Source organism: Rhinolophus sinicus, linkage group LG04 (genome assembly GCF_036562045.2).
Source record: "Rhinolophus sinicus isolate RSC01 linkage group LG04, ASM3656204v1, whole genome shotgun sequence".
Classification (NCBI taxonomy): Eukaryota; Metazoa; Chordata; class Mammalia; order Chiroptera; family Rhinolophidae; genus Rhinolophus; species Rhinolophus sinicus.
The window spans coordinates 24,487,028-24,503,024 of NC_133754.1; the positions used below are offsets into that span (position 1 = coordinate 24,487,028).

The 15,997-nt window shown below is 34.8% G+C and overlaps 1 protein-coding gene across 2 annotated transcripts in view; it reads left to right on the forward strand.

Annotated features, from left to right (window-relative positions):
- Nucleotides 1–15,997, forward strand: part of PIBF1 (progesterone immunomodulatory binding factor 1) — a 179,862-nt gene that overhangs the window by 155,247 nt on the left and 8,618 nt on the right. Inside the window, exon 17 of one of the 2 annotated variants that reach the window (XM_019738176.2) lies at nucleotides 10,039–10,212. The exons of the other annotated variant lie outside the window; for it this stretch is intronic. Within the exon in view, the coding sequence (XP_019593735.2) occupies nucleotides 10,039–10,212 (174 nt within the window). The remainder of the gene's footprint in view (nucleotides 1–10,038; nucleotides 10,213–15,997) is intronic. 2 annotated transcript variants of the gene reach the window in all.

Sequence of the window (15,997 nt, forward strand, 5' to 3'; positions counted from 1 at the left end):
TTTTGTGTCAAAGGCCTTAATAGAAGGCATATGTGTTATTGTGTAATTAATGACGGCTCTGAACCCTAAAAGACCTGCATTTAAATCCTACTTTTACTTCTTAATAGCTAATGACCTTGGCTAAATTTCTTAAAACCTCCTAAACCTCACTTTCTTCATCTTCACAATTGAAGTAATATCTACCTCCTGATATTTAGGAGAGGATTGAATTTTTATGTAAAATACTTAACACAAAGCCTGGTACATAGTAGATATTCAGTAATGTGAATTCTTGTTCTTTCTCTTCCTCTGTCCACACCTAAAAACTTTATATTCTCCTCTTGATGTTAAAAGACAATCCTAGGATGAGGTTAGCTTACAAATGGGAGCAAGTATTTAGATGGAAGACTGCAGGATGGTGGAAAACAGCAGTTTACGGTTGTAGATACATATGCTATTCTTTAACAATTTTGCCATACACATCTGTTTTGTCTAGTATTTAGAGTTTAGTGCATTGACACTGAAGATGTATTTTAACGTCGTCAAAAATCATACATTAAACGGTCCTAAAATTCGATTTGATAATTTAAAATTCTTACTGAGCACTCAGTATAGAATGGATAACTATGAATGAAATTTGCATTTTCTTTTAAACTATTAATTGTGTTAGATGTGATAATGATATTAATATTTTGATGTGTGTGTTTTTTTAATCTTCATCGGTTAAAAATCTCTACTGAAGTCTTTACAAGTGAAATGACCTGAGGTCTGAAATCTGCTTCAAAATATTTTCCCCAAAACTGGCAAGGAAATAGATAAAACAGTGTTGACAAAACAATCTGGCAGTTCCTCAAACAATTAAACATAGTTACTATGACCCAGCAATTCCATTCTGAGGTGTATAGCCAAGAGAAATTAAAACATGTCCACAGCAAAAACTTGTGTGTGAATGTTTATAGCAGCACTATTCACAGTAGCCAAAAGATGGAAACAACCCAACTGTCCATCAGCTGACGAATGGATAAACAAAATATGGTACAGCCATACAATAGAATATTATTCAGCCATAAAAAGGAATGAAGTACTAATAAATGCTATAACATGGATGAACCTTGAAAAAAATTATACAAAGTGAAAGGAGCCAATCACAAAAGACCACATATTAAATGCTTCCATTCATATGAAATGTCTACAGCAGGGAAATCTACAGAGACAGAAAGTTGATTAGAGATTGCTTAGGACTTGGAAGTCGGGGGCAAGGTGGGATAGAGGAGTGATAACTAGAGGAGTCAGGATTTCTTTTGGAGGTGATAAAAAAGTTTAAAAGTTGACTACAGTAATGGTTGCATGTGTCCGTGAATATACTAAAGACCATTTATTTATACTCTTTAAATGGGTGACTGTGTAATGTGTTAATTATATCTCAATAAAACTGTTTTTAAAAACAACATTGCAAAAAATGTTGATAATTGATCAAGGTGGGCAATAGAAACTGAAGGCTCGATGTGCTAAGCTCTCTTCTCTTTGTATCTTTGAAAATTGCTGTAATAAAGTGTTTTTTAAATACCCTTTTAGATAAAGTTTAAATATTGTAGGTATGGTTTTAAACGAAGGTAGTTTTTACCTTGGATTTACCTCAAGTAGAAATGATGCACAGAATTATCTGACCTGTTAGTTATGATACTTCGTTATTCCTATATAAAAGCACTTACATTTAATAACCTCCAATGGAGAACATAGTTAGCATTATACTTGTCAGAGCTATTTTCATCAAGAAATGCCATCTATGTGTCCCCTTGCCAACATCTTTGCAGAGTTTACAACTTTCAGCAATTTATTGGCATGAACTATGCAATACTGTTAAGCAGCTGCTCTGCAGTTGAGCTGTTTTAATATGCCACCACTCCATGCAAATAGTTTATATTAAATGGCCAAGATATGCGCTTTTGGATTCAAGAAAGCAGTATCTCACTTTCATAGAGATTATTTGTACAGTAACAATCATTATCATCATCATCATCTGGAAATTTCATAAGAATGTTCTTGCCTCTAACTCTTCCATTTTCAAGAGTAATTATTGTATTGCAATGTGGTTGTTATTGTTTTGTTTCAGTTTCATGCTAAGTTTCAATTATATGATCAGATGTAATACTGCATTTATTAATTTTAATGAATGGTTCATTCATTCTTGACTGTAATTTTCTTATGTATTGGATATACTAGAATTGCAACATACATACTATTAGCTTTTTGAAAATGAGTATAAATGCATGTTAGAATTAATATATATTTTAAATCAGACTGTGTTATGGAATAGAATTTAAGGGTCTCAAAATGGTAAAAGGAAAAAGAGGACTGAAGCATGGTGCTTTTCCAGTATTTGAATTTTACAGTGAACAAGTAATGCTTCTATAATTTAAAAAAAAAAAACACACACACAAAAAAAAAACAAACACGGAATTTAAATATATATTTTGAATAAATTAATTGAAGATTTGCTAGGAGTAGGCTGGAACTGTCAAAATGAATAGTCTCCAGATTAGGACACTCTACATTTTGTCATTTTGGAGAAGAGAGCCTACTTTCTACCTGAGGACTCTAGAGTGAAGTCTGCTAGACAAATTTTCTTGTCCACATGTACAGATATTGTACTCAACTCTCTCATTTAAATGAATGGCCCATAACAGCAGAAAGAAAACATTTACTCTCTTTCATTCATAAGTTGGAACACACAACCATAGACCATCAGAAAATGGAAGAAAATTAATGGAACAAAAGAGAAAATCTCAATAAACAGAACTGAACCCCCTCCCCAGAGTAAACAAACAACAAAATTCTGGAGCAGAAAAAAACTTAGAGTATTGTAACTAGTTTCTTCAGAAAGATTTGAGAAAGTAGTATTTTCATAAAATAAACAGTGAACAAAAAAAGTTTGTGATTTTTTTATTTGTTTTTTAAAGATTGTATTGGGGAAAGGGAACAGGACTTTATTGGGGAAGAGTGTGTACTTCTGGGACTTTTCCAAGTCAATTTGTTGTCCTTTCAATCTTACTTGCTGGGGGCGCAGCCCACCATCCCTTGCGGGAGTCAGAGTCGAACTGACAATCTTGTGGTTGGGAGCCAGCGCTCCAACCAACTAAGCCATCTGGCCACCCAGGAGATGAGCAGCAGCTCGTTGACTTCATTCTAGTTGTGGAGGGCGCAGCTTGCTGGTCCATGTGAGAATTGAGCCGGCAGCACCATTGCCCAGAGCTTGCACTCTAACCAATTGAGCCATCCTGGCCAAGATGTACTATAAAAAGAAATTTCAGAGTAACAACTGTGCATCATTCTTAAAAACAGTCCAAAATTGATTCCAGCAAACATTATTAAAAAGCTAGATAATCTTAGGTAATATTTTTTTAAAGTCATATATTGTTTCCATCAATGAAGGAAAAAAAGGCAGGACTTGAAGAAAAGGAAATAACTCTATAGAAAACACAGGGTTGAAATAGGAACCAGAGTAAATGGCATGGTTTCGAGCAATAGATGCTATGTAAGAAAAAGAATCCAGTTGAACCTGGTACTTGAAACATTCTCCTTTGAACATCAGAGGTTCCTTTTCTGTGAATCTAATCACATTCTCGGCTCTGCAATGAAAAGTATTTATAAATCATTAGACAATACCACAAATAAGCCTATTAATGAATCAGAAAAAGGACAGTTGCACAAGAGAGGAAAATAGAATGAAAAGCTAGGAAAATGAAATTGCAAAAGTCAATTCCACTTGGGAGAAATGTCTCTTCGGGTCCTCTGCCCATTTTTTAATTGGATTGTTTGGGTTTTTTTGTTGTTGTATGAGTTCCTTATATATTTTGGATATTAGTGCCTTATCAGAGGTTTTGTTTGCAAATATCTTCTCCCATCAGTTGTTTGCCCCCTTTTTTTGTTGATGATTTCTTTTGCTGTGCAGAAGCTTTTTAGTTTGATATAGACCATTCATTTATTTTTGCTTTTACTTCCCATGCCTTTGAGGTCAAATTCATAAAATTCTCTCTGAACTCCAGGTCCATAAGTTTAGTACCTATGCTTTCTTCTATGCAGTTTATTGTTTCAGTTCTTATGTTCAGGTCTTTGATTCATTTTGAGTTAATTTTGGTATATAGTGACAGACATACAAACGGCCAACAGATATATGAAAAATGCTCAGCTTCACTAGCTATTAGGGAAATGCAAATCAAAACCACAATGAGCTACCACCTCACACCTGTTAGAATGACTATTATCAACAAGACAAGTAATGACAAGCGTTGAAGAGGCTGTGGTAATAAAGGAACCCTCAAACATTGTCGGTGGGGATATAAGTTGGTATAACCACTATGAGAAACAGTATGGAGCTTCCTCAAAAAATTGAGAATAGAATTACCATGTGACCCAGCAGTCCCTCTTCTGGGTATCTACCAAAAAAATCTGAAAACATTTATACATAAAGATATATGTACCCCTATGTTCATTGCAGCATTATTCACAGTGGCTAATACATGGATACAACCCAAGTGTCCTTCAATAGATGATTGGCTAAAGAAGATGTGGTATATATATACACAATGGAATACTACTCTGCCATAAGAAGATGAAATACTGCCCTTTTCGACAACACAGATGGGTCTTGAGATTATTATACTAAGCGAAATAAGTCAGAAAAAGTTGAGAACCATATGATTTCACTCATATGTGAGATACAAAACTGAAAGCAAGAAACAAGCAAGACAAACACAAACTCTATACAAAAGCTTAGTGGTTACCAGAGGTAAGGGGAGAAGGAATGGTAAAAGAAGATAAAGGGGGTCAAATATATGGGAATGGAAGGAGAACTGACCCTGTATTGTGAATACACAATGCAATAGATAATGTATTATAGAATTGTACAGTTGAAACCTATATAATTTTACTAACCAATGTCACCCCAATAAATTTAATACAATAAATAAATAAATACAAAAAAAAAAAAATCAAGTCCAAACAATAGGAGCAGAATTTAAAGTAGGAGATGGAACCAGCGGTCAGGAGCCGAACAAGAACATAGTAAGAACTGAACCAGGTTAGGAACAAACCAAATTTCAAGAAGACTTCATCTTACCAAAAGATTCCATTTTGTAGTGACAAATATGTTTTCTAGTTCTTATGTTATATTGGTTTATTTATTTTTCTTTGTTTTGTCAGTTTGTGAATTAGGATCTTGTGACTCACAACTATTTCATTAGGGCAATTAGGGCAGCACAATTTATGCCAAAAATATAGGTGAGAACTATATTAAAATATTTTCAGTTAGGAATACCCAACACTGTGAGTAAATTCTTCCTAAGTTTTATATGTATACACACACAGCATAATCCCACCCCACCCCTATTGCTAAGAATATAGCCGAAAAATACCTCCCTCATTAAACACTGAAACAGTATGACATGGGTACATGAATAAACAGACCATTAGAATAGAGTTTAATCCAGAAATAAATCATACACTTATGGAAGTTTAGCATATGATAAAGTTAGCATCTCAGATTGGTTGAGGAAGAAGTTATCTCTGTAGTACATAATGTTATTACAGAACAGCCTTGGAGGAAAAGATGTTGAATCACACCTATCACCATAAGCCAGGATAAACTTCAAGCAAATCAAAGATCTAAATGTTTGAAAAAGAAGACAAAAAGAAATCATAAAAGTAACAAGGAAAGCGGAAGAAGAAACCATGGAGAAGGCCATAAAATTAAAGATTGACATAGTCAGTTACATCAGAATCAGGAAGTGGATAGCAAAAAAAAAAAAGTTTAAACAATGTCAAATAAAAATTAATGGGAAAAAACTGCCACTCATATTACAACGAGCTAATATCTCTAACATACAAAGAGCTCCTTGAAATATATAAGAAAATGACCAATCACCTAGCAGAAAAAATGGGTCAAGGATATCAACAGAAAAGGAAATACCTTTATATATATATATATATATGAAAAGTTGCTCAACCTCACGATGGAAGAAATACAAAATAAATATACCCAAACACTTACCCGACTGGCAAAATCCAAAAAGGTAACACAAGTATGCATTTTATCAATTAGGCAACTGAAGCTCATTGAACCAGAGTAGATTAGGCCTAAGTTTACACAGTTAATAATACCATATTTCCCTGAAAATAAGACCTAACCAGAAAATAAGCCCTAGCATGATTTTTCAGGATGCTCATAACATAAGCCCTACCCCAAATATAAGCCCCATTTAAGATCGTCAGACAGGCAGATGCATTTAATATGTCTGTTGCAACACACGATGGACGTATTGAATTATAAAATAATAATAATATATAATTAAATATAAATAAATAACATTATTGACATTAATACTTAAAATAAATTATTATAAATTAAGTATTTGTAAATAACCTATCAGGTGCCTTTGGAGGAGAGGTAAACAGATGAACTCGAGACTTAATGCCAAATAACCAATAAGAGTACAGACACAACGCACGAATAATGTGTGCACTTGATAACAGACGTACGTGGTTGTATCTAATATGAATCTTAATAATTTAGTACGTCATGTGTTGTAACGGATGTACTAAATACACTAGTGTGAAATAAAGAAATGTTTTCTGAATTTTGTTGCCTGCAATTTTTCGTCGCTTTTGTGCGGACCATCATTCTTAACTGTCATCATTTTTGTTGCCACTCCTGTTCATAAATCTTCAACTAACACTTGATTTAATGGTAGATTAAAAGGGAATAATATTTTGACCCCCAGACAAGATGAGTGCAGAAAGAAAGAGCTATTCCGTCGAGTACAAGAAAGGAATCATGGAGGACTCCCGGGCAAGAATCTTACCGCTTTCTGCAAAGAGAAGTTGGATCTCCAAATGGTCCGAAAATGGCAAGCAGAGTATGGTAACCTCAGTCAACAGGTGTACGAGGGAAATGCTGAGAAGCGCAAGTGTGGATCAGGTCGGCAACCATTATTTCCTGAGCTGGAAGATATCATCTGTGAATAGATTGCTGACAGGAGAGCAAAGGCTTTGGTTGTGCTCAGGGCTGATATTCAAGCATTTACCCTTGCAATGGCACCACAGTTAGAAATATCCCCCAAAGAATTCAAAGCATCACAACACTGGCTGGATGGCTTCCTTCAGCGATATGAACTGTCTCTAAGATTGACAACACTGTTCAAGCTGGAAGATACTGAAGTTATTAAATGTGCACTTGCATTCAAGTCCTTTGTTGATGGCATCGACTTTTCTAAATACCAACTCTCCAACATGACTGCTATGGATGAAACTGCAGCATTTATGGGCCAAGGATCTCAAACAACAATTGGTCAGAGGGGTGCCTCGTCAGTCTGCATTCCCTCCACTGATTAGGAAAGCATACATGTTTCCTGTATTTTGGAAATTCGTCTGAATGGAGAGAAAACCCCACCTCTAATCATCACTAAAGTCAAGAAAGATAAGGTTGAATGTGTTTCAAGCATTTATGTTCTTGAAACCGAAAAGGCCTGGTGCACACAAGCAGTTATAAGGAAGTGGATCAATTTAATGCTGCCACTTGTTTTGCGAGGTGGCCAAAGAGGTTTGCTAGTCTGGGATTCAGCCAGCACTCACCGCACTAACGACGTGAAGAACTTCCTTGCCGAGAGAAGACTAGATCAAATAATGATTCCCGCAGGAATGACTGCCTATCTCCAGACTCTTGATGTTGCAATAAACAAGCCATTCAAGGACGATTTGCACATGGAAATCAATGACTACATAGAAAATAGAATGGAGAGAAATCAGCGTGGAAACTTTGTGAAGCCTAGCCTACAAGAGGTTGTGATTTGGATGAAGAATTCATGGGATAAAATCACTGACACCTGTGTTGTCAATGCACTACGAGCAGGCTACATGGACAAGAAGTGCTCATTTAAGGAGAGCTCTATTGCTGGACATGAGAGATTGGGGCCAATGGTTCTACAGGAAATGGAGTCGCAAGAAATTCAAACTAGAATTCGGTGTTTGGAGAGTTATGACAATGTTCCAGAAGAAGATGACATGACTGTATTTGAATAAATTTAGATTGTTGTACATGACAAAATGAGACATCCCCTGAAAATAAGCCCTAATGCGTCTTTTGGAGCAAAAATTAATACAAAACCTGGTCTTATTTTCGGGAAATACAGTAGAGTCAAGACTAGATGTGTCTTTGACTTCTAATACTAAAATATTTCCAACTACATGTGCTTGTTTTCTGTGTGTTTAGTATGTGATGGTATTTTAGATACTATTTGATGTTAAAGTGTAATTTTCTTTGCTCCACTTTACCATTGACATAAAAGGGATCGTCTATATGATCGAACAATAAAACTGAACAAAATTGTTCTACATCTTATTTTCGTATGCATTGTAGCTGTATTATCCAAATGGGAATTGTACAGAATTTTGTTGCCTTTAAAATGTTCTTAGCTGGATTTCAGAAACCATGCTAACATTGTTTAATACTATCAGTGAACATTTTTTTCATATTTTTTTAATCCTTATACCAAGATACAAAAGTTATGGCTAGTAAAAAGAGGTTCTTCCAAGTAGAAAGTTTTCTCTTGATAGACTTCCCTTCTACCTATTGTGGTGAGTAGAAGAATTGCTGAGAGCTTCCATACATAACACCAAACATGTTTAACATTAAATCAGTGACTGTATACTTCACTGTAGGGGAATGTATACATGAAATAACAATCTTGAAAGCAAAAAGAGCCTTCAAAAAGCTCAAAGAATAGTATATGAGATTGGCAGCGTCTGAGGTCTAGCCATTCTCCTCTGCATTGGTCTAGCCAACCCTAGTACTGCAGGAGGGAAAAAGAGCATTCTGATACCCTTTACTCCACTCTTGGCCATAAGATTTATTAAGCTCTGTGGCTTAAACTCAATAGCTGTTTTAAAATACCCACTCAAGCTAGATGATTCTAAATAGAACTAATGACAGCCAGAAAAAAAAAAGGCCTGTAGGAACTTGCTCTGACATAGAGCTGATGTCTATAAACAGATTAGTAGAAGGAAGCAGAACATCTTTCTATAGCCGTAACTGTGTGTCTTGGCATGAAGATGAAATAAAATAATAGAAAAAAAATACGTCCAACACAGCCTACCACTGTTCTACAGAAAATAAACTAAAGGAGACATTTGTCTGTCCTCTGCACATGTTTGTGTTTGGTTGAATCAATTTAGTGATTAATCATAAATATTTACTAAGTAGCGTTAGGTGCTAAAAGTTTGACTATGGAGAAAAAATAAAAGACAAAATAGACTTCGAAGAGGGAATGAGTGAAAATTTTTATCTGAATCCTTCAAGACGTTCGGCATAATAATTCTTAGTTCAAACAGCAACTGGATAAAGCCAACTGTGGTTTTCATTTGTGAAAGAATAGGGAATAACATGGTTAAAGAAATCCTGAAGCTATATTAAACTTACTGTTTGAACTGCTGATTAGTAAGTAAGAAAAAAATTTTTGGACTTTTTTATTCCCTACCATCAAAACCTAAGACTTCAAAAGAAGATAGGGTAGTTTACGAGGTAGAAAATAAAAAGTTAAATGCCTAAATAATCTACTCGACAAACATGTAGAAAAATTATAGTGGAAAGTAACTATGACAATGGTTCCCACATTTGTCCCTTAGAATCACTTGGAGATCTTCTAAAATTCCCAAAGTCAAGGCCACACCCCAGCCCAATTATCCCCCAATCTCGGGGGGCGATTGGGGAAGGGGGCATCAATAGTTTTTGAAGCTCCACAAGTGATGCCAATGTGCAGAAAACTTTGGGAACCATTAGACTGTGGATTGACATGTGTATTATTTATCGTACTAAAACTTAATGACTACGAGTGTCATATATGTCATTGTTCATTAATGTTTTTTCACAACTTTCCTCATTTATATAGTATAATTGCTTCAAATGTCTCTTCTACTTCAAGAACAAAAATAAACGTTTTAACATCAATCATTATCTACTTGCTAAAATTATACATGCCGTTTTCTTTTATTTTCATACATCAACAGGAATTGGCAGCGATGAAACAAATTGTCACTAATATGCGCAATAAGCATTCTGAGGACAGGTTACTTCTTTCTAAAACGGAACCCAAAAATGGAGCAGAAAATCAGAAATCAAAGACTTTGAATGTGCCCAGAGAACATGAAGACAATATATTTATACCCAAACCAACACTCTTTGTAAGTACAAAAAAATATTTAGAACTTTAATTTCTCTGATTTTCAGTAAATACATTTTACTTAAATTTCTTTCCTCTCATTCATACTGGTTTTAAACTAATTTTAATAGTTTAGTGGAAGGGCCTGGAAATAGCTGTATTAATCCCTTTTCTGAATATAAATATATATGTGTATGTAACCTATCTTCACAGCTGAGAGTTGGGTTTTATATTTCTAGTTAAGATATTGGACTTGCCTAAAAATTAGTCTTAATCTAGCATTTACCTTCTCCAGTCTCCAGGGACTAGTTAAAGAGGAATCAGATGGACATTCTGTAGAATTCTTTAATTCATATAAGAATAAAAAGGATGCAAAACATCACTTGCCCTCTTACATTTGTAAAATAGTACATTTTGTTCTAAGAGTTTCCTCATAAAGTATAAAATCAATCAGACTAAATTAAATGAAATGCTTCTTAGGTAGAAATGTACTATATGCACAGACATTAGTCAAAGAACAAGAAATTAGAAGAATTTGAAAATGTTTTAACAAATAGTAAGAATAACAATAAAAAGGAAACAGAATCAAAGTAGGAGTGATAGTATTAACTATTTATCTGTACTTCAACGCGGTTTCCCATACATGCTTTGAATTTCTCACAAGAAACCTGATTTTTACCATCTGAACATAAGATACTCAAAACCAGAAAGATTTTCTCTGTGATATTCTGATTCAGTGAGTCCCAGAACCTTAATTTTTTTTCAACTCCCTAGATGATTATAATAATTGGTCAAGTATGGGAACTTCTGATCTAAGCTATTTCATTATACATTCAGGTAATGCTACTCAAGATCAATGAGGAGATTACACAGTTCAACCTTTAAAAAAAGAAGTGACAGAGAGTTACACCCTAGATGAAATAAGGGATTATTTCACGGATCTATGTGGCAGTGATGGAGACTGAGCTGACAGAATGGAGAAAATAGGAAGCCTAGATTGACCAGCCTGGATCTAAGGCTACGTGGATTTCTGCAGCTGAGTCGGTGCATCTTTTTCTCTAGTGGTGCATCAGCTTCTGTTTGTTTCTCTCCTGCCTTCTGCTTACTCAGTTTCCACTTCCTCATTAACTTGCTCAAGGCTCCTTGTCTTCAGACCTTTTTCAGTGCATCCTTCCCACATCTATTCTCTTATGACCTAGTTGTCCCTGTATTTTCCAGGAGTGTGAATCTAATTGGCGCAACTCATCTTTCTTGGGTGATACCCCTTTGTGGCAAGACTTATTAAGGTTATTGGCCAACCTACTGAATGGTTGTCCTTATTGTAGTGAGCCGGGGTCACATGGTACCAAATAAGGCTGCCTAGGACTATTTATTGAGAAGGACCATGGCTAGGCAAGTTTTCGTAGGAAAGTGAGCTGAGATTATGGCAAACACTATAATATGTCTGTTATATTATAATCTACAGGAAGAGAGCACACAAAATACGTTGGTGATAATGGGAAACATAAGGTCAGATAAAAACCACAAGATGCAACCAAAGACTTAAAGCTTATCATGCTCTGTGATCTGCTTTTCTGACCCTTCTCTGTCCCAAGCAATGAACTAACTATTCCTCCTGGCCCTGTCATGCTGCATTTCTGACTTTAGCTTGGTAATCTGATTCTGATATCCTGAAATCCTGACTCTAACCAGTACATAAGTAATAGCGAGATCTTTCCAGTACTTCAAGAGAAGGTTGTGCAGTGATGATAAAATTAAGATTCAAAATATATTCATTGGGTGGTTTTTATAACACATCTTTATGTGTATCTATATTTTGGGGGTGTTTCCTGTTATAAACTACTTTTTTACAATAAGAGAAAATTTTTCAGGGTATGAGTTCACCCATGTTCTAATGAAAACTGAGAGGTAATACTGTAAGCCAGTCAAGTCAAAACTATGTACTAATAATGCAGAAAATGTGAACTGACTGGGTCAGCTGGGGCAAGTAATTTAAATGCTTGAGCTAGTTCTTAATCTGTATAATTAGAAGAAAAATTATATGAAATTAGGTCTGGACTTCTTTTATACTAATGTGCTATGATTCTCTTAAGGCATCATAATTTTTACAGTTATTATTTTGAATATTTTCAATTTTCCATAACAATATTTTTACATCTTCTCTGATCCTATTAATAAGTAATTTATCATGCAAATATTTGAAAATAAGATCTAATCATTTTACACTCTCATGGTTTTATACTAAAATGGAAACATTTCTAATTTATTTCTAGATCCTTTGGCTGAAATTATTTGCTATTGGTATTTTTCTCTGATATTAAATTTAATAATGGGTGGAGGGATGGATGTGTGTTTATATATACATTAAAAATATGAGGAAAGTACAAAACTACTGTTAACTGGGCAGTGGAGTGGAGATAGAGCTGTGATATAGAGGAGAAGGAGGAATAAGAGCTTGAGACATTTTTCTTTACGTGCTTTTATATTCACATGAATGTTTTACAGTGCTCATGGGATATTTATACACGAACATAACCCCGAAAGGTGCATTTTATGTCAAAGCTCTGGCCATTGAAATCACACATGTGGCAGGGTTGTTTTGCAGGCATTTAACATGCCAACAAAGACTTGATGGAACCATAGAATGTTAATGCTTGAAGGAAAGGAGCTGTGTTCCCGTTGCCCTGCCCAGCACATGAACACAGCAGATACTCAATAAATATTTGCTAATGGAGGCTGAAAAATCCAATTCAACAAGTGCGTACTGACTATATGCAAGAACCTGAGTTAAACATTATAGAATATCTAATCATTAAGTCAGCTTTAAAGATGCTTCCCCTCTGGATCAAGGATAAGTAAACAACAGTAGTGGAAGATGAAATTGGTAGACTGCTTTAAAGGAAATACAAACTGCTACGATAGATGCTGTGACATTGATCGGCAACCAGAACAAGAAAGTATTTGAGGTTGACCTTGAAGACTCTCTAGGATTTGGACAGGTGACAATGAGGGTTAGAGAGTGAGAAATTCCAAGGACAGAGAAAGTATAATATTCACAATTTATTTTCTACTCTGTGCTCCTTTTCATTATTCAACAATAAGATATATAATACATATGTTCTGTAGACGTTTTTCCTTTCTTACTACATTGTTTTGCCTAATTTAGTCGTTTCACCACTCAGTAACACTTTCCCTTAGGACAAACGAAAAATAAAAGTAGATAGTATATACCTAGAGTAGTCAGATTCACCGAGGCAGAAAGTAGAATGATGGTTGCCAGGGACCGGGGGAACAGCGAGTTACTATTTAATGGGTACAGAGTTTCAGTTATGCAAGATGAAAAGAGTTCTGTGGATGGATGGTGGTAATTATAGTACAGTATACATGTACTAATGCTACTGAACTGTACATTTTAAAATGGCTAAGATGGTTAAATTTTATGTGTATATTGCCTTATTTTTTTAAAATTTTAAGTAGATGGGTTATAAAGACAGTTTTGCTCATTATTCATGAAGAAAAGCTTATAATTTCATCAAAAATGGAATTTAGCAGTTATTTGTAATAGAGTAATATAATGACTACAATTGAATGTATTAAGACAGGTGACACAGGATGCCACACTGGGGTAGCATTCACATAGGATCATGTCCTAACTCTGTGCTCTCCAACACTTTTTACATCATAGCAAACCTAGAAAACTATAATATTTGTGTGGCACACCAAGGCAAATGAACTTTGCTGGTAGATTGGAGAGGCTCCAGCCTTTCTTGGGGTTGGAATCAGTAGTTCATCATACCTATAATACTTTCTGGTCACGTTTGTTTGGAAGCTGTGGTCTCACTTTTAATGTTAAATCTACATTTGTGTCACCATCCTAGGCTCAGACTTCAAGACACCTACCTATGTACATTTACATTTTAAAAATTAATTTTTCAACTTCTAGTGTCAGGAATACAATTGCAACCTCTTCCTGATCTGATTTAGCTGATAGGCTGAATTAGAAATAGGAATTTCTTAGTGAGCATTGAAGTAAGGCTGTGAGGGTTGGATGACCTGCGCGCTCATTTAGTTGGTAGGAAAGCCGGGTCAGTTATCCTGCACTCACTGAAGTTGGGCCCTGCCTCCGAGGAGTCATAAATATTTATTTCTTTGATTCCCAGCTTATATCTTTTTTGCAAAACTAAGTAATTATATCTGCTAAACATAGTCTTTCTTTAAAAAAGTGGCAGAAGTTGAGCACTAATAGATTCTTAATTTCTAGCTCTTTTTCCAGATTCCAGGAAGAATCCACCAGCTTATTAGGTCTGCATTTATCAGTCATCATTCTTTCTCTTTTTTACGTACTTTCTCAATATGTTATAATCCCCAAGTTACATATTAATGTTTTAGCTGGCTGTTTCTGGATGGCACAAAGGTACCTATCTTATCACTTATTTATCTCTAAAATAATATTGTAACATAGCAAATTACTTCTGGTAGGTTTCCTGGCAATCCTGTCATTTGTTTCTACCACAGCCTGAGCTCTTTCCTAAGTACTTTACCTTGGGGCCTGTTAACACTCCACTAATAAACCAAGGTTTTCATTTAATTTGTACCGTTTCTTTATAAAATTACAAACATAATTAACCTAAATCAGCACATAAAAATTTAAGCAAATTTTCCAATATAAAAGGTCACTTTTAAATAATTTATGTCTCATAATGTTCATATACCGGGTTCATATAACGGAGCATATAAGAGTCTTTTTTAAAAATGTGAAATAGGAAATAAGGGCCCTCCTCAGTTAAAAGGTTAACTCTGTTAGTAACAGAAGAGGCATAACAAAATTTGTTATATAAAATACCATTTTATGGGTATGAAAGGTAAATAATTTTATTAAAATCGTAATATAAAAAACTACTATTTAAATAGGCAAAAGAGGTTTTGTAATTTTTAATAATTTTTTTGTATATTTGAAGAATTTTAATGATGTAGGAATAATCTCATAATGTCAGGTGAAAAAAGCCAGATACAGAATTGTATAGAGATTATGAGCTCCAATGTATAAAAAGAATATGTGCATAATGAGTAATATATATATATATATGTGCTATATGACATATATATCATTACATATAACATCCCTCTCTACATACTTAATTAGAAGAAAAGTTAGAAGGAAAAATACCAAAATATTAACACTGAAGTTCTTACTGAGTTACAACACTACGCCTTATTTTTTTTCCTTATGCCTTTAGGTATGTTCCAATTATTCTGTAATGAATGTTCACTTCTTATAATCAGAAAGTTATTTTAAAACAATGAAACTAGAACCAACAGAATATTAGAACTAAAGTCGTAGTAGAAACCATGAGCCTAATCTCATGATCCAAACAGTGGAAACAGGGGAACCAGCTACAGGACTTGACCAGAGTTCACTTTGTAACTCAAGCTGAGTCCTGGAACTTCTGGCTCTTCAGTCAGTGTTTTCCCACCAATTTGCTGCTTGAATGCCATTTTCTTATAATGGTCTTAATGATATTTTAAAATTTGAGTTTGCACAGAACCTTCTGCAAAGGGCTTTCATAGTTATTTCATCTGATTATCACAGCACCTCGATAATGTTAAGTATTCTCAGTTGGATTGTGTCCCCAACCCTCAAACTTTATATGTTGAAGTCCTAACCCCCCCCCAGTACCTCAGAATGTGACCTTGTTTGGAGACAGGGTATTTAGAGAAATAATCAAGTTAATGTGAAGTTGTTAGGGTGGGCCCTCATCCAGCATGACTGGTGTCTATAAAAATCTGAAATATGGGCACAGAGACAC